Below are 19,845 nucleotides of genomic sequence, written 5' to 3' on the forward strand. Positions count from 1 at the left end.
CCATTTCCAGTGACTACCTCCTGAAGCTCCTCAAGAGAATGCCAAGAGTGTGCAAAGCAGTAATCAAAGCAAAAGGTGACTACTTTGAAGAACCTAGAATATAAGACATATTTTCAGTTGTTTCACACTTTTTTGTTAATTATATAATTCCACATGTGTTAATTCATAGTTTTGATGCCTTCAGAGTGAATCTACAATTTCCATAGTCATGAAAATAAAGAAAACTGTCATGATCCATGCTGGATCAGGACTGATAAAAAGCACAGGTAACCTTTTTTTTCTTCTTAAGCTGTGCTTAACTTTGATTTTTGCCCCCAGTGGCCATTAGGATTATTGCACTGTGGTGTCATTTATTCTAAGTTTGCCCCCGGTGGTGGTGAGCGTCATTGCACTCTAGTTTCTTTAGTTAAGTGCACATGATTATAATGCAGGTGTGATTCCTCTGGCTCTGCTATAAAAGAGTCACAGGTGTTGCAATCAGTGTTGGTGATAGTGTTCATTTCAACCATCCTTGGTGGAGGAAGGAGCTTTAGAGCATTCCTTGTAGCACTTTCTTAGCCCTGGTGTGGAAGGACTCATAGGCGATTTCCTTGTAGCCCTGACAGAGCTTGGTGGCAGCGATTCAGGAGGAGAGCTGCATTCTGGTGGTGGACTCTGTTGCCGTGAGCAAGTGCAACAGAGTAAAGCTAAGTGGTGTTTCCCTGTTTGTGTTTTTCCTTAGTGTGTATTAGTACAGCGGTGGGGCTAGTGCCTGTGCCACCCAGCTCCCTAGCAAGGGATAGGTTTAGGGTGTGCTAGGGCGACAGGTTCCTGATCGGCGCCCGGTGCGGAACTGGCATAGGGAACGTTAGGAGCGTTAGGGACACTGACTCAGGGGAGTGCAGGAGGTCTCCACGTCCCCTTTCCCTATCGCAGGGCCCACCATTGTATCTGCTTCCCCTTTCCCCGTGTCTTGTTGTTTTAGTTACCGGCCTGCTGGCCGTGTCACACAGGACAGTATCACGTGCCGCGTCTTGTTGTTTTAGTTACCGGCCTGCTGGTCGCGTCACACAGGACGGGTCATCGTGACAAAAACTCTTTGAATGAGAAGGTGTGTCCAAACTTTTGGTCTGTACTGTGTGTGTGTGTGTGTGTGTGTGTGTGTGTGTGTGTGTATATATATATATATATATACCCCTCTCTCCCAATAAACATACAATAATCAAATATAATCATAGTTGTGGAGAGATCAAATAATACATATATATACACACATATTGTACCAAAAAGATTTTTTTATTTTATTATTTTTTATTTTATGACACAATATCACTATACAACAGATTTTTATATATATATATATATATATATATATATATATATATATATATAAAGAGAGAATATCAGAACTACTTTTATATTAGATATTATATTCTGTGCAGTAGCACCATTCTCATTATTCATGTATCATGTCCATAAAGGGAATTTATATAAACTGAATCCAGAATCCATGGAAGAAGACCAAGAAGGACAGTAGAGCCCCCTCCAGTTCGAGGTATACGTATGGCGATGTGGCACATATCAGAAGTCACTTAGTATAAGAATAAAAAAGACAATATTAGAAATATGACAATAAAGTTAATATGCGGAGAAGAGCCGCACTAATTGATGCACGACAACCCAGGAAATCAAAGAAAAGGATCAAAAGAAAGACACTTATTAAGGCCGAAGGGATGAACCGTCTTTAGTAGCCAAATCCATATAGTCTCCACTCTACCAAGGCATTTGAATAATCCGCCTTCCCTGATGTTAATCTTGAGGGCATCATTACCACGTACCCGTAAAAGGGTACTATCACAGTTATGGACACTTTCAAAGTGTCGTTCTTTGTTTTCAAAGTGGTGTGACACTTTCAAAGTGTCGTTCTTTGTTTTCAAAGTGGCAATGTCATCATGGCAGAGCGCCGCCTGAATCCACAGAACGTGTTCCCTAGTGCAAACCTTAAGTTGGCATGTTGTTAACCCAACATAAATAAGGCTGCACGGGCAAGTGGCATAGTACACCACATACCTCGTGGTGCATGTAATGTGTTGCTTGATCTTAAAAAGCCTAGTGCCATCAGAATTGGAGAAAGTGTCACAGCGATCTATATTGGGACAGGCGACACATCTGCCACAAGGAGCACAGCCACCCCTCATTCTAAAGTTATCAAAAAATGTAGATTTTTTTTTGTCCAATGTACTGAATGGAGACTAAATGGCCCCTAAATTTTTTGCACATCTACAGTCATGGCCAAAAGTTTAGAGAATGACACAAATATTATATTTTCACATGATCTCCTGGCCTCTGGTTTTTATGTGTGTTTGTCAGATGTTTTTATCACATACGGAAATATAATTGCAATCATATTATGAGTAGCAAAAGGTTATATTGACAGAATGAGTTAATGCAGCAAGTCAATATTTGCAATGTTGACCCTTCTTCTTCAGGACCTCAGCAATTCTCCCTGGCATGCTCTCAATCAACTTCTGGATCAAATCCTGACTGATAGCGGTCCATTCTTGCAAAGTCAATGCTTTTATTTTGTCTGAATTTGAAGGTTTTTGTTTGTCCACCCGTCTCTTGATGATTGGCCACAAGTTCTCAATGGGATTAAGATCTGGGGAGTTTCCAGGCCATGGTCCCAAAATCTCTATGTTTTGTTCCCTGAGCCATTTAGTTATCACCTTTGCTTTATGGCAAGGTGCTCCATCATGTTGAAAAAGGCATTGTTGATCGCCAAACTGCTCTTGGACAGTTGGGAGAAGTTGCTCTTGGAGGACATTCTGGTACCATTCTTTATTCATGGCTGTGTTTTTAGGCAAGACTGAGAGAGAGCCCATTCCCTTGGCTCAGAAGCAACCCCACACATGAATGGTTTCAGGATGCTTGACAGTTGGCATGAGACAAGACTGGTGGTAGCGCTCACCTGGTCTTCTCCGAATAAGCTGTTTTCCAGATGTCCCAAACAATCGAAAAGGGGATTCATCAGAGAAAATGACTTTACCCCAGTCCTCAGCAGTCCACTCCCTGTACCTCTTGCAGAATATCAGTCTGTCCATGATGTTTTTCCTGGAGAGAAGTGGCTTCTTTGCTGCCCTCCTTGAGACCAGGCCTTGCTCCAAGAGTCTCCGCCTCACAGTGCGTGCAGATGCACTCACACCTGCCTGCTGCCATTCCTGAGCAAGTTCTGCACTGCTGGTAGCCCGATCCCGCAGCTGAAACACTTTTAAGAGACGGTCCTGGCGCTTGCTGGTCTTTCTTGGGCGCCCTGGAGCCTTTTTGGCAACAAGGGAACCTCTCCTTGAAGTTCTTGATGATGCGATAGATTGTTGACTGAGGTGCAATCTTTCTAGCTGCGATACTCTTCCCTGTTAGGCCATTTTTGTGCAGTGCAATAATGACTGCACGTGTTTCTTTAGAGATAACCATGGTTAACAGAAGAGAAACAATGATGCCAAGCACCAGCCTCCTTTTAAAGTTTCCAGTGGTGTCATGCTTACTTAATCATGACAGATTGATTTCCAGCCCTGTCCTCATCAACACCCACACCTGTGTTAATGGAGCAATCACTGAAACGATGTTAGCTGGTCCTTTTAAGGCAGGGCTGCAATGATGTTGAAATGTGTTTTGGGGGATAAAGTTCATTTTCTAGGCAAATATTGACTTTGCAAGTAATTGCTGTTAAGCTGATCACTCTTTATAACATTCTGCAGTATATGCAAATTGCCATTAGAAAAAATGAAGCAGTAGACTTTGTAAAAATTAATATTTGTGTCATTCTCAAAACTTTTGGCCATGACTGTAAAGGACATGGAGGGTTTGGCAAAGATAAATTTACTAATAATAGGATCAACCCTAAGAATTTGCCATGCTCCTTGTAGTGCTGAACGAACCCTATCGAACTGGGAACTATATGTGGTAACAAATCTAACCAGTTGATGATCCACAGATTTTTTCCTAGGTGTAGTGTTATATTGCAAATCTTGCCGGGAGGAGTGTTTAGCTCGATGATATGCTGTCTTTATCATCCTGCGACTATACCCACGTGAGAGGAAGCATTGCCTAAGTTCCTCAGCCCAGTGTTCAAAGTCACAGTTCAAAGAACAGATTCGACGTAAACGAAGAAATTGTCCCACAGGCACAGATTTAATCATGTGGCGTGGATGGCCAGCGGAAGCATAAAGAAGCGTATTTGTCGCTGTCTCTTTTCTGAAGATATCCATCTGAAGAACACCTTTCGTGTCCCTCCTCACGGTGACATCCAGAAAATGAAGACAATCACCACCATAAAGGAAAGTCAAATGAATGTTGAAGTCATTATTGTTCAGGGTATCGATAAGTTGCTCAAGGTTGGCTGGTGTGCCTTGCCAGATGAAAATGATGTCGTCAATGTACCACGTCCAAAAGGGGATGCGGTCCATTAACCCCTGTTCATCACACAAGAAAAGGTCCCTCTCCCATAGCCCCAGGAAGACACCAGCATAGGCCCGGCGCAAAGGCCGCACCTATGACAGTCCCCTGGAGCTGCAGGTAGAAGGACCCCTTGAACACAAAAAAGTTGTGGGTGAGGGTGAACTCTAATAGTTCCAGCAGAAGGTCCCTGATACCCATAGATATGGGTAAATAAAAGCTTAATAAATAAAGCTTAAATAAAAGCATACAGCTGATAAACCATCCTTATGTTTGATGTTGGTGTAAAGAGACTCAACATCCGCTAAAACTAGAAGGGTATCACCCTCCAAACACAACCCGTTGACCCTGCGCAACAAATCACCCATGTCCTTGAGGAAGGAAGGGAGGCCCGAGACCAGAGGCTGAAGATGGTAATCAATCCACTTATTGATATGCTCCAGGAAGTTCCCTCTGCCAGAGATAATAGGTCTGCCAGGTGGTGAGGAGACACTCTTATGAATCTTAGGGAGAAGGTATAGGGTCAAGATAGTCGGTTCAGTGACCACCAATGCTGCTGCCAGATCCTTGGAGATAGTGCCGTCAGCAGGGACTGGGAAGATTGATAAAATTGATGGGAAGATGGATGGAGCCAAATAGAGGATCATTCTTGAAGAAAACCTGTTGGAGTCTGCAAAAGACCTGAGACTGGGACGGAGATTTGTCTTCCAACAAGACAATGATCCCAAACATAAAGCAAAATCTACAATGGAATGGTTCACAAATAAACGTATCCAGGTGTTAGCATTGCCAAGTCAAAGTCCAGACCTGAATCCAATCGAGAATGTGTGGAAAGAGCTGAAAACTGCTGTTCACAAACGATCTTCATCAAACCTCACTGAGCTCGAGCTGTTTGCCAAGGAAGAATGGGCAAGAATTTCAGTCTCTCGATGTACAAAACTGATAGAGACATAGCCCAAGCGACTTGCAGCTTTACGTAATCGCAGCAAAAGGTAGCACAACAAAGTATTAAGTTAAAGGGGACGAATAATATTGCACGTACCCACTTTTCATTTTGAATTTCCAGAAACATTTAAAATAACCAATAAATTTCGTTCAACTTCACAATTGTGTCCCACTTGTTGATTTTTCACCAAAAATTTACATTTGGTATCTTTATGTTTGAAGCATGATATGTGGGAAAAGGTTGAAAAGTTCCAGGGGGCCGAATACTTTCGCAATGCACTGTATGTGCTGTGCCCTCACCCCTTCCTTTGCATGTCGCTGTTTACTTTATACCCCATACAACGCTGTTTGCAAAGAGTCTGGTTGTGAGCTCCTCACGGACTCGCTGCTGCCTCAGTGTGTGGGTGCTGTGTCCTTTTTTGTGACTGAAGACAGTTAATTCAGTGAGGCCGTACTGGGCCGCAGGTCATCGAAGGGAGGACGACATGACAGGGTTGAGGGGAACTATAGGAAAGGTTACATGTAAGGGGTTTTGGTAAGGAAAAGGTTAAAGATTTTGAAGAATAGCAAGGGGACGAGGCTTCAGGGTGGTAGGAGGGGTCACAAGGGGGGAGTTAGGGGGAGATCTATAAGAAGGCATAGCCATTTTAGTGGGGCAACCATTTTAGGTGCCCCATCACAGTGAAGCAAGCACCCCCATTTCATGACTGCTCTATACCTCAGGACATGGTGCCTCTTTTCATGTGTGTGTTAATGTTGGCTGTTTGGATAGTCAAGTGGTGCCCTTCTATAGCTGTACCACCTTACCCTTCTGTGTACCCCCTTACCTCTTACCTCCTGTCACCATTGCCCATGTCTGTCTTCAACTAGTTAGTGAACCTTATCTTGTAGCAAGTGTCTGTAGGCAGGGGTTCTGCTCACATCTGTGAACCCATATCTGTCACTGTGTTTGGTAGTGATTATCTCATATTTCCTGTACTATCTGTATCCCATGTATTTATTTTTGCTATTGCAGCTGCACCTCCTTTGCCCTTCTTTGGCTGTGGCAGCTGCACCCTATTTATTTTTTTTTCTATTGCAGCTCCACCCCCTTCTCTCTTATGTGCCTGTGGCAGCTGCACCCCATTTATTTATTTTTTCGCTGTTGGAGCTTCACTCCCTCTTCTCTATTTTTTGGCTGTCATCTGTAACGCTTTTTCTCTCCTTTTTTGGGGCATGTGGGAGCAGCACCCCATTTATTTATCATTGCTCTTGCAGCTGCAATCCCTCTTTCTTTTTTGGGCGATGTCAGCTGCACCCCTTTTTTCCTCATTTTTTGGTGCTATGGCAGCTGTACACCTTTTTGTCTTTCTTCCACCCCCTTTTTTGGGCTGTAGTAGCCACACCTCCTTTTCCTTTCTGACTGAATCTGCACCCCTTCTTTCTGGCTGTGAATGTTGTGTGCCCCTCTTTCTCTCTCCCTCTGGCTGTGGACAGCTGGCTGCTGCACTTTCTCTCTCGCCACATCCCTGGCTGGCTGCTCCTCTGTCTCATTTGTTTTTCATCCTTGTGTTTAGACCTCCAACATAAGTTGACAGTTTCTTTGATGCTACACGACCCTGTATGTGTATGATTGTGTTTATGCGCTCTGTAGCATCCAACACTACAGTTTCCATATGAGAGCCTTTGGAATATGAATATGATTATGATGTAAACTAATCCTTATTATGACAATTCATTATCGGATTAATTCATACCGGTACAATCTAACAGTCTCCATATCAGAATCAGTGACATAAAATGTTGCTTTTCCCTTTAAAATACCATCAGCTGTAGTTTATTACAAGTATTTTCTGTTTATTACTTGGGTTCATAGCTGTAGCAGAGCTGAATTAGTCACACTCTAAGGCTTCATTGCTTGTGCATTTTGCCCTACGAGTATTTGTAGACTCCTAGATAACATGTCATTCTTCACTGTGGCAAATTGGACTCTGCTACATCTGAATGTTATTGTAAAGTGGTTAACCCACTACTCTCAAAGACAGCCGGTGATACACGGACAGGAGGTAATGCCTCCTGCAGTGTATTACTGAGCTGCAGCGAGAGTTCACCGGGGTTCATTAGCTCGGTGCTCTCACGGCACTACCGCTGTGTGAGAACTTTCCCACCCAGCAGTGGTGCGGTAAAGGGAGAGCACCGGACCTAATGAACTCAGGTGAGCTCTCACTGCAGCTCAGTAATACACTGCAGGAGGCATTACCTCCTGTCCGTGTATCACCGGCTGTCTTTGAGAGAAGTCACATCACTGATGTGACTGTGATCAGGATCGTCGTGGGACATTATGGATTATCTTCTCGTCGGATAGGTGAGGAATATTTGTGGTTTATTTTATTTTTCTTGCAGGAGATGAGGGAGTCTGGGATTAGACTTTCAGCAAGTATGGTTTAATTAAGATTAATAAAGGACTTTATTCTGGCTGTGTCTTTATTGACCATATAACTATAGGATTAGTAATGGGTAGGTGTCTTATAGACGCCTCTCCATTACTAAGCCGTGGGCTTGACGTCACCTGACAATACAAAGGTGACATCAACCCCACAAATATCACCCCACTTGCCACCGCTACAGGGCAAGTGGGAAAAGTGAGACTAAGTGCCAGAATTGATGCATCTATAAGATGCGCCATTTCTGGGGCGGGTGAGAGCTGATGTTTTTAGCCTGTGGGGGCAATATCTATGCAGCTGTCTGCATAGCCTTTGCTGATTATTAATTATAGGGGGAATCCACATCATTTTTTGTTGGGGTCCTCCATTTTAATAGCGAATAAAGGCTAAGTATACAGTTGTGAGCTGATATTTATAGCCTGGGAAGCTCCATGGATATTACCCCCTTCCCAGGCTATAAGCATCTGCCCCCAGCTGTCGACTTTCCCTCTGCTGCTTTTTTTTTCTCTTTAAAATTTACAGTTGCTGTCTAGTTACAGCCTATGTATGTTTGTTCTGTTAACGCTCCTACATAGACTGGTGACAATGTTTGCGTAGGTTTGTGTGTGTTTGTGTTTACTTATCGGCTTAGTGATGACAGTGTTGGGGTGAGTGTGTGAGTGTCAGCGTTTGTGTCAAATTTCAGTAGCTACTGCCCCTAGTGTTTAAAAGTTGAAATACCAAACTTTTAAAATTATTTTTCAGATTTTACTAAATTATAAAGAAAATATAATATTTTTTAAGAAAACTTAAACGTTAATTCTTTATATTTTTTCAATTGCTGAAAAAAAAAAATTATGGCACCTTCCCTTTAATCATAGGACAGTTTTTAGCCAGCTGGTTGTGACAAAACTACCCCAACTCTGTCATAAAGAAAACAATTTCCGAATCACTATATGTTGATGCATTCCAGAGTTATTACCACATGAAGTGACACTGGTCAGATTTGATTTGGGGCTTGGTCATTAAAACCGAAATGGACTCAGTCATCATGGTCCAAATTGGCTGTGTCATTAAAGAGAATCTGTCATCATTTAATCAATGTATCACATCCTGGGCTGATTGCTGGTTTCTTGATAAAATCACTGTTTTATCTGTTGCCGATCTACCAGTTATTTGAATTCTGAGCTGTATATAACCCCACCCCTTATAAATTATGGACAGCTTTCTGTGTACACTGCATAGGCAAGAAATCTGCCAATTAATGGTGCGGGCGGGGCTATACAGAACACATGAATATATGGCAACAGGTTTACTGGTCCTCTATTAAGATATTAAGAAACTCCTGCTGATAAAACTGTGATTTTATCAAAATTACACTGAGCAGTCCAGTAAATGATACATTGCTGGAATCATGGTCACTGTTTACATATTATGCTGCTTTCAGACCAGGTGGAACTTCCCATTGAAATTTTTTATAAACCATCTGTTGGGCATTGAACAGTACTAACACTTGCAATCTTCCTTTAACTTTTAGGATTTCTTTCCAAAGTTTTGTAAAACGCTATGAGATCATTGCAGCCTTTAAGCATAGTATCGAAATTGAAAAGAAGCAAGTGAGAAAAAACTCTGCAAGTTCAGGTAATTTCCCAACTGGGATATCTTGTAAATAAATGTTAGTTCTTGTAGTATACCTGTTGCATTATTATTCTTTAGACTGTGAAGCTGAAAAAATAGATCGCATGTATAGTCCTACTTGAAGGGGTTGTCCAGTTAAAGGAGATAAGTCGATAGTTACTCTGTGTGACTGCAGACTTATGAATCCTCCCAGCACATGTACTGGCGCTGTGGGAATTTGCCGGTTTCAGGTTTCATTTGTTATGCATACTCCCGGCCAGTGGAGTGGACCTCAGCTCAATACAAGCGTATGTAGCTCGGCCACGCCCACTGGCCGGAGTATGCATAACTGCAGACTTATCTGTTTTGACTGGACTGCCCCTTTAAGCAAAGATTGAGAGACTGTGCTGTGAGATGTCCTACTTCTCTGGAATGGGCCAGATGTACAGGGATGACAGAATAAAGCAGCTGAATGTCAAAAGGAGTTAGGTGCACAGATGAGGCCAGGCGTATGGCGGAGTGAAAAATGTTGCCCATTTTCCTAATTGGCCACATGTATGAGCATAGCCTTGGTGGCAACATTTTTACGTTGGGGCTTTCTGCCAGTTTCAGTAGCAAGAATAGATCAGTATGCAGCGCAGTACTTGTGACCAAACCACAGAAACATCGATGACACCTATTACAAGTGAATGGGGTTTGCTGCACATTGTGATATTAGTGAAAACTAAGCCTAACATACTAGTATTTAGTGTGACGTGCGGCCATGAAGGAGCAGAGATCTTTACTGTGCATACATGCTGCTCCCTCCTTGGGATACAGATGTCAGAGACTGTGAAATGTGTGTTTGTCCATTATACTTGCGTGACCATCACCTCAGGTATGTATACCCTGCTCTCCCCGTCCTCTGTATTGCATTGTCAACAGGTGTGAAGTTAGTCATAATCATTAGATTAGTCAACTGTCTGGAGAAAAGGCAAGCTGGGCATGTATGTGAGGATTTGGGGAGATAGTAGTCATCCAGCACGCATGGAATATTCACAGCTTTATGTACAGTGGGGAACAAAAGTATTGGTGCAGGGCTACAATTTTGTTTCTGGTGTCCTTCGACAGCTCTTTGGTCTTCACTAGAGTTGAGCGACTTTAGTCGGATCAGGTTTCATGAAACAAAATTTGTTTCAGATGAAACTGGTCCGACTAGGGCAAAAAAAGTCAGTTTCGTCCAAAACCCGACCCCCAATGCAAGTCAATGGGGAATAAAAGTCGGCATTGAGTGGATGACATTCATCTGCTCAATGTCGACTTTTATTTCCCATTAACTTGCATTGGGGTCAGGTTTTGGACGAAACTCCGACTTTTTTTGCCCTAGTTGGACCAGTTTCATCTAAAACAAATTTTGTTTCGTGAAACCCAATCCAACTAAAGTCGCTCAACTCTAGTCTTCACCATAGGGGAGTTTGGAGTGTGACTGTTTGAGGTTGTGGACAGGTGTCTTTTATTCTGATTACAAGTTCATACAGGTGCCATTACTACAGGTAATGAGTGGAGGACAGAGGAGCCTCTTAAAGAGGAATTTACTGGTCTGTGAGAGACAGAAATCTTGCATGTTTTAGGTGACCAAATACTTATTTTCTCCCATAATTTGCAAAATAAATCTTGCCAAATCAGACAAGGTGATTTTCTGGATGTTTTCTCATTTGACTTTCATAGTTGTGGTCTACCTATGATGTCAATTACAGGCCTCTCTCATCTTTTTAAGTGGGAGAACTTGCACAATTGGTGGCTGACAAAATACTTTTTTTCCCCACTGTATCTAATTCAGGATTTACTACAAAGTGACAATTAATCTTATACTGTGTAGCTTTTCTCTTCTCAGCTGTCTTTCTCATATTTTCACTTTTTTCTCCCATTTCTTTTTGTCTCCTTTTCTCCTATGTATATCTCTTTACTGTTTGCAGCTCTGGATCTAGAATTTAGAACAGTGTATTAAACCGAGGTAATTGTCTACCTTATATGTAGTGTAAACTTGTAAATGATGGGCTTGTGAGCTTTTACTTTGTCCTGTCAGGATTGGTTGGAATAAACATGGGGACATTCAGACAGAAGATCTAAATAAGGGGTACACAGTTGCATCCTTGTATCCTGTGAGGGGAAGTCACATAATTTTAAGTTAAAATAATAGTGTTTAGGTCAACTGAATAAATGTTACATTATCTACGTCAGGACCGCCCATAGACTATAAGCATCCAGGCATTCTATTCGGTAATGACTTTCTAAAACATCACTGCATTATAGAGCTGCTGTATGACATTGTGCAGCTGCGGAGGGGGCTGTCAGATATATCTAGGCACCCTGCAGAGAAGGCAAACGTGTTATCATGTCTACCTTCTCAGTGGCTGTACACATAGTGCTGAACGCTGCTGTATATACCGATAGGAAACTTAGACCTGTTACCTCCTCTGGACCCAAAGATCATGTGATATAGGGAGAGAACATGAGCTGCTGGGTCCTAGGAAGCCTGCATGGCTATGAGGTGCAGAGAAGAGACTGATGTTCTCCTGTAACTGGGAGTAATATACCCCCCCTACAGGAGACAACAGCAATAAAACAATTGTATTAATGTCTTTAAAAGATCTTTTGGGTGGCACAGTGTGCAAAGTAAATGAAAAAAAAATCCAAAATAAAAAAAGGAATAAATAAAACCCGGTAATGGACTGGTTAAAGAAGATTTAGCACTTACGATAAACACACTTTTTTTACCTGATATAAATGCCACTGTTTTCCACAATCTGTAATCTAGTCTTTTTAGCCAGTTGGGAGGGGTTCTCAAAAAGACTCCCAGAAACAAGAGTAAATAATCATGAGAAAGATTAGATTTTTATACCGGGAAGAGTGGGCCACATCTTCTCTGGTAGTAATCTTTTGTTGCTCTGCCTCATCACTCCAGATTCAGGAGGATAGAAGTATTTCGACCAGGTAAAAAAAATGACATTTTGTCAGGTCCTTTATAAATACACCCTTTTTTCTATGTTTTCATTTCCATCTCCTTTTTTCATATTTTTAACACTTTTTGGCAATGTGATGCAGTGGCATGTACAAGTTTGGCCACTTATCATTAGGAAAAGGCCAGGTGATGCAAATTTCCCAGCTTTATAAAAAAACAGCCTCCTCTAAACTTGTGCCAAAAGCTGCAGCATGGGTTCTTCTGACCAACTGCCTAGCACTCTGAAAATGAAAGTGGTGGAGGTCACAAAGCAGGAGAAGGCTATAAGAAAATAGCAAAGTGTTTTCAAGTTGTCATTTGCTCAGTTTGAAATGTACCATATACACTCACTGGCCACTTTATTAGGTGGTACACCATGCTAGTAAGGGGTTGGACCCCCTTTTGCCTTCAGAACTGCCTCAATTCTTCGTGGCAGAGATTCAACAAGGTGCTGGAAGCATTCCTCAGAGATTTTGGACCATATTGACATGATGGCATCACACAGTTGGCGCAGATTTGTCGGCTGCACATCCCTGATGCGAATCTCCCGTTCCACCACATCCCAAAGATGCTCTATTGGATTGAGATCTGGTGACTGAGGAGGCCATTTGAGTACAGTAAACTCATTGTCATGTTCAAGAAACCAATCTGAGATGATTCGAGCTTTATGACATGGCGCATTATCCTGCTGAAAGTAGCCATCAGATGTTGGGTACATTGTGGTCATAAAGGGATGGACATGGTCAGCAACAATACTCAGGTAGGCTGTGGCGTTGCAACGATGCTCAATTGGTACCAAGGGGCCCAAAGAGTGCCCAGAAAAAATTCCCCACACCATGACACCACCACCACCAGCCTGAACCGTTGATACAAGGCAGGATGGATCCATGCTTTCATGTTGTTTACGCCAAATTCTGACCCTACCATCCGAATGTCGCAGCAGAAATCGAGACTCATCAGACCAGGCAACGTTTTTCCAATCTTCTACTGTCCAATTTCGATGAGCTTGTGCAAATTGTAGCCTCAGTTTCCTGTTCTTAGCTGAGAGGAGTGGTACCCAGTGTGGTCTTCTGCTGCTGTAGCCCATCTGCCTCAAAGTTCGACGCACTGTGCGTTCAGAGATGCTCTTCTGCCTACCTTGGTTGTAACGGGTGGCAATTTGAGTCACTGTTGCCTTTCTATCAGCTCGAACCAGTCTGCCCATTCTCCTCTGACCTCTGGCATCAACATGGCATTTCCGGCCACAGAACTGCCGCTCACTGGATTTTTTTTCTTTTTCGGACCATTCTCTGTAAACCCTAGAGATGGTTGTGCGTGAAAATCCCAGTAGATCAGCAGTTTCTGAAATTCTCAGACCAGCCCTTCTGGCACCAACAATCATGCCACGTTCAAAGGCACTCAAATCACCTTTCTTCCCCATACTGATGCTCGGTTTGAACTGCAGGAGATTGTCTTGACCATGTCTACATGCCTAAATGCACTGAGTTGCCGCCATGTGATTGGCTGATTAGAAATTAAGTCTTAACACACAGTTGGACAGGTGTACCTAATAAAGTGGCCAGTGAGTGTATACTCGTGTATAAGCTGACCCGTGTATAAGCCGACCCCCCCCTAATTTTGCCACAAAAAAACTGGGAAAACTTATTGACTCACGTATAAGCTTAGGGTGGAAAACGCAGCAGCTACTGATAAATTTCAAAAATAAAAATAGATGCCAATAAAAGTAAAATGAATTGAGACATCAGTAGGTTAAATGTTTTTGAATATCCATATTGAATCAGGAGCCCTATATAATGCTCCATACAGTTCATGATGGCCCCATAAGATGCTCCATACAAAATACTCCCCATATAATGCTGCACAAAGGTTAATAATGCCCCCATAAGATGCTCCATAGAATAATATGCCCCATATTATGCTCCATAAAGGTTATGGCCCCATAAGATGCTCCATAGATTATGCCCCATAAGATGCCCCATAAAATGCTCCATAGATTATGCCCCCATAAGATGCTCCATAGATTATGCACTCATGCTGCTCCATAGAATATCCCCCATATGCTGCTCCATAGACTATGCCCCCATATGCTGCCCCATAGAATATGCCCCCATATGCTGCCCCATACACTGGGTGCAGAATTATTAGGCAAATGAGTATTTTGATCACGTCATCTTTTTTATACATGTTGTCCTACTCCAAGCTGTATAGGCTTGAATGCCAACTGCCAATTATGTAAATCAGGTGATATGCATCTCTGTAATGAGGAGGGGTGTGGTCTAATGATTTCAACACCCTATATAAGGTGTGCTTAATTATTAGGCAACTTCTTTTCCTTTGGCAAATTGAGTCCGAAGACAGATTTGACGGACTCTGAAAAGTTAAAAATTGTGAGATGTCTTGCAGAGGGATGCAGCAGTCTTGAAATTGCCAAACTTTTAAAGCGTGATCACCGAACAATCAAGCGTTTCATGGCAAATATCCAACAGGGTCGCAAGAAGCGTGTTGATAAAAAAAAGGTGCAAAATAACTGCCCATGAATTGAGGAAAATCAAGCGTGAAGCTGCCAAGATGCCATTTGCCACCAGTTTTACCATATTTCAGAGCTACAACGTTACTGGAGTATCAAAAAGCACAAGGTGTGCCATACTCAGGGACATAGCCAAGCTAAGGAAGGCTGAAAAACAACCGCCTTTCAACAAGAAACATAAGATAAAACGTCAAGACTGGGCCAAGAAATATCTTAAGACTGATTTTTCTAAGGTTTTATGGACTGATGAAATGAGAGCGACTCTTGATTGGCCAGATGGATGGGCCCAAGGCTGGATCAGTAAAGGGCAGAGAGCTCCACTCCAACTCAGACGCCAGCAAGGTGGAGGTGGGGTACTGGTATGGGCTGGTATCATCAAAGATGAACTTGTGGGACCTTTTTGGGTTGAGGATGGAGTGAAGCTCAACTCCCAGACCTACTGGCAGTTTCTGGAAGACACCTTCTTCAAGCAGTGGTACAGGAAGAAGTCGGTATCGTTCAAGAAAAACATGATTTTCATGCAGGACAATGCTCCATCACATGCCTCCAAATACTCCACAGCGTGGCTGGCCAGTAAACGTCTAAAAGAAGAAAAAATAATGACATGGCCCCCTTGTTCACCTGATCTGAACCCCATAGAGAACCTGTGGTCCCTCATAAAATGTGAGATCTACAGGGAGTGAAAACATTACACTTCTCCGAACAGTGTCTGGGAGGCTGTGGTGGCTGCGGCACGCAATGTTGATCGTAAACAGATCAAGCAACTGACAGAATCTATGGATGGAAGGCTTTTGAGTGTCATCATAAAGAAAGGTGGCTATATTGGTCAGTGATTTTTTTTTTGTTTTGTTCTTGAATGTCAGAAATGTTTATTTCTAAATTTTGTGTTGCTTTATTGGCTTAACTGGTGAAAATAAACAAGTGAGATGGGTATATATTTGGTTTTTATTAAGTTGCCAAATAATTCTGCACTGTAATAGTTACCTGCACAAATAGATATCCTCCTAAGATAGCCAAATTTAAAAAGAAAAACACACTCCAACTTCCAAAAATATTAAGCTTTGATATCTATGAGTCTTTTGGGTTGATTGAGAACATAGTTGTTATTCAATAATAAAAAGAATCCTCTCAAATAGAACTTGACTAATAATTCTGCACACGGTGTAGACTATGCTGCCCCATAGAATATGCCCCCATATGCTGCTCCATAGAATATGCCCCCATATGCTGCTCCATAGAATATGCCCCCAAATGCTGCTCCATAGAATATACCCCCATATGCTGCTCCATAGAATATGCCCCCATATGCTGCCCCATAGAATATACCCCCATATGCTGCTCCATAGAATATGCCCCCATATGCTGCTCCATAGAATATGCCCCCATATGCTGCTCCATAGAATATGCCCCATGTGCTGCCCATAGAATATGCCCCCATATGCTGCTCCATAGACTATGCCCCTATATGCTGCTTCGTAGACTGCTGCCCCATAGAATATGCCCTCATATGCTGCTCCATAGACTGCTGCCCCATAGAATATGCCCCCATATGCTGCTCCATAGACTATGCCCCCATATGCTGCCCCATAGAATATAAGATAAGATAATCCTTTAATCGTCCCACCATGGGGAAATTCAGAGCATTACAGCTGCAAGGCAGGAACAAGTACAGATACAGATGCATAAAGGCATTACATTGACAGTAGGTAGGTACATATACGGAAAAAAAAAAGATATAACCGGACTATCACAACTTTGGATCTATCAGTTCACTGTTTGGGTCGTTCTCCGTTTTGGACAGTGCTGGTTATACAGCCTAACTGCAGCAGGAAGGGAAGGACTTTCGATAGCGCTCCCTCTCACATTTAGGATGAAGTAGCCGGTTACTGACAGTACTGCACATCTTTGTCACGGTCTCATGCATGGGATGGGAATCATTCTGCACCATGTAGCTCACCTTGGCCAGTATCCTCCTGTCGCCTACTTCCTGAACTGGATCTAGGGGGCATCCCAGGACAGAGCTGGCCCTTCTAATCAGTTTGTCCAGTCTATTCCTGTCCCTGGTTGATATGCCACTACCCCAGCACGCCACACCAAAGAAGATGACTGATGCCACAACAAAGTTGAGAAGGATGCAAGGAGTGCCCCCCTAACTCCGAAGGCTCTCAGCCTTCTGAGCAGATAAAGCCTACTGTGGCCCTTCCTGTACACTGCATCCAAGTGATGGGCCCAGTCAAGCTTATTATTGAGGATCACACCAAGGTACTTATAGGTGTTGACTATCTCAATGTCATTTCCCTGAATGTTCACCACTACTGGTGGATTTTTTCCCTTGTGAATGTCCACCACCAATTCCTTGGTCTTCCCGGAATTAATATGCCCTCATATGCTGCCCCATAGACTATGCTGCCCCATAGAATATGCCCCCATATGCTGCTCCATAGACTATGCCCCCATATGCTGCCCCATAGAATATGCTCTCATATGCTGCTCCACAATATGCCACTATATGCTGCTCCATTGAATATGCCCCCATATGCTGCCCCATAGATTATGCCCCCATATGCTGCCCCATAGAATATGCCCCCATATGCTGCTCCATAGACTATGCGGCCCCATAGAATATGCCCCCATATGCTGCTCCGTGATTATGCCCCCATATGCTGCTCCATAGACTATGCCCCATATGCTGCTCCATAGATTATGCCCCTCATATGCTGCTCCATAGATTATGCCATCATATGCTGCTCCATAGAATATGCCCCCATATCCTGCCTCCATAAGATGCTCCATATATTATGCCCCCATACGCTGCTGCAAAAAAAAAAAAAAATGCCATACTCGCCTCTCCTGCTCAGGACCCGGCACCTGAGATATTCACCTGTCCGGGGTCCATCGCTGTTCACCACTGTATGCGCGTCCTCTGTCAGTGACTGTTCAGCCAGCAGAGGGTGCGGCACATCACTGCGCCCCCTGCCGGCTAAACGTCACGGACACAGGAAGCAGCAGACAGCATGAGCAGTGATGGACCCACGGACAGGTGAATATCGCTATACTCACCCCGTCCTGGCACAGTCTCTGCAGCCTCGCTTCTCCACTGTCTCCCTTCCTGCCTTAAGGGGTCACGTGATAACGCTCATTACGCTCATGAATATGTGAAGGCAGGAAGGGAGACCTGGAGAAGCGGGGGGGGGCTGCAGAGACCACACTGGGGGGTCAGTATGATCTCTCACACCCCCGCTCCCCCTCCCCCGCCGACCCCCAGGTATATGACTCATGTATAAAGGTACTGTCACACTTAGCGATGCACCAGCGATCCTGACCAGCGATATGACGCGGTCAGGATCGCTGGTGCATCGCTAAGTGGTCGCTAGTGAGCTGCCACACAGGCAGATCTCACCAGCGACATAGCAGCAGTCGGGGGTCGCTACTTACCTGTCAGACGAGGTGATGAAGACGTCCTCCCGCCCGCGTCCACGCGTCGCTCGGCGGCGGCACAGGAAGCCCAGCAGGAAGCTGACAACGAGAAACGGCCCAGGCCGTTCTCGCGCGATTAGCGATAACCAGCGGGGGAGCCGGTCGGAGGTAAGTATCAGACATAGAAATATCGCTATAACGTCACAAAACCAGTGACATTATAGCGATATTGCTAGCGATATCGCTTAGTGTGACAGGCCCTTAAGACAAGAGGGGGATTTTCAGCCCCCAAAAATGGGCTGAAAATCTCGTCTTATACACGAGTTTATACTGTAATTAAGAAACAGCAGTAGACAGGAACAGTGGAGGTCCAGATAAGATTCTGGGAACTACCAGTGGAATTTCTAGAGACAAATCGGAATCCCAAGTTGAATGCCAAAACCTTCAGAAAGATTTATCAGACTCTCAAGTTGTGGTACATTGTTCTACTGTTCAGAGACACCTGCACAAATATGGTCTTCATGGAAGAGACATCAGAAGAAAACTTCACCTGCGTCAGAAATTTGCAAAATAACATATAAACAAGCCTGATGCATTTTGGAAACCGGTCCTGGAAACAAATTGACCTCTTTGGCCATGATGATTAAAGATATATGTTGTGAGGCAGTGACCAGGGTCATATGCTAGGCTCGCTATGTGTCCCCCAAGATGCGCAAATAAGCATATTGAGGCAGCAGGAGTGCATTGCAGTCACAGGCATAGCTGTGATTGCAATGCAGAATAAAAGTGAGTATTGATCTTGGGCAAGCTATATGTCCAAGGCAGATTTAGGAAAACCTGCCATGGGCTTTATTTTTTAAACTGACTACAGGAAAGTAGTGGGGCGGTCCGTTTTTCTCCCCCGGCCAGGTTTTCCACGCGGCCTACGGCTACAGGTTGATAGTAAAAACCTCTGGAAAGAAGGTTGGGTGTGTCAGTGTGGAGTTTGTAGGGTGCAGAGCAGGTGGCTCTGCAAAAGCTCAGCCTGTGTGAGGGAACACAGAGACAAGCGGAGCGAACTCCTGGCCCCCCGCAGAGTAATACGGTGGTGCAGTCTCCCTTGGCAGCCGGATGCATTTATGGACTGTCTTGTTTCCCGGCTCCGATCCGGAAGCTACCGTTTGTTTTGTTTGTAAGTTTTGGACATTAAAACTACGTTTACTTTGAACTTTCCTAGATCACTGCCTCATCACTGCACAGTGAGGTCACTGCTGCACTACAATGTGGAGAAAAAAAAGAGCACAGAATTTCAGGAAAACCATTAAGCATGGTTGTGGATGAATCATGCTTTGGAGTTGTGTTGCAGGCAATGGCACAGGGAACATTTCATGGGTAGAGGGAAGAATGGATACAGTGAAATTTCAACAAGTTCTTGATGCATACATAACACCATCTGTATAAAACCTGAAGTTGAAAAGGGAATAGCTTCTACAAATGGATAATGATCCTAAATACACATCAACATCCATAATAGATTACCTCTAAAG

General features: G+C 43.5%; 1 protein-coding gene across 2 annotated transcripts in view; it reads left to right on the forward strand.

Moving 5' to 3' along the window:
• Positions 1–19,845, forward strand: part of MYO19 (myosin XIX) — a 338,653-nt gene that overhangs the window by 300,035 nt on the left and 18,773 nt on the right. For both annotated transcript variants that reach the window (XM_073575566.1, XM_073575565.1), the window contains one exon: positions 9,316–9,419. In XM_073575566.1, coding sequence (XP_073431667.1) covers positions 9,316–9,419 — 104 coding nt within the window. The remainder of the gene's footprint in view (positions 1–9,315; positions 9,420–19,845) is intronic.

Source organism: Dendrobates tinctorius, unplaced genomic scaffold, assembly GCF_039654945.1.
Source record: "Dendrobates tinctorius isolate UK_male_01 unplaced genomic scaffold, ASM3965494v1 ptg000045l, whole genome shotgun sequence".
Lineage (NCBI taxonomy): Eukaryota > Metazoa > Chordata > Amphibia > Anura > Dendrobatidae > Dendrobates > Dendrobates tinctorius.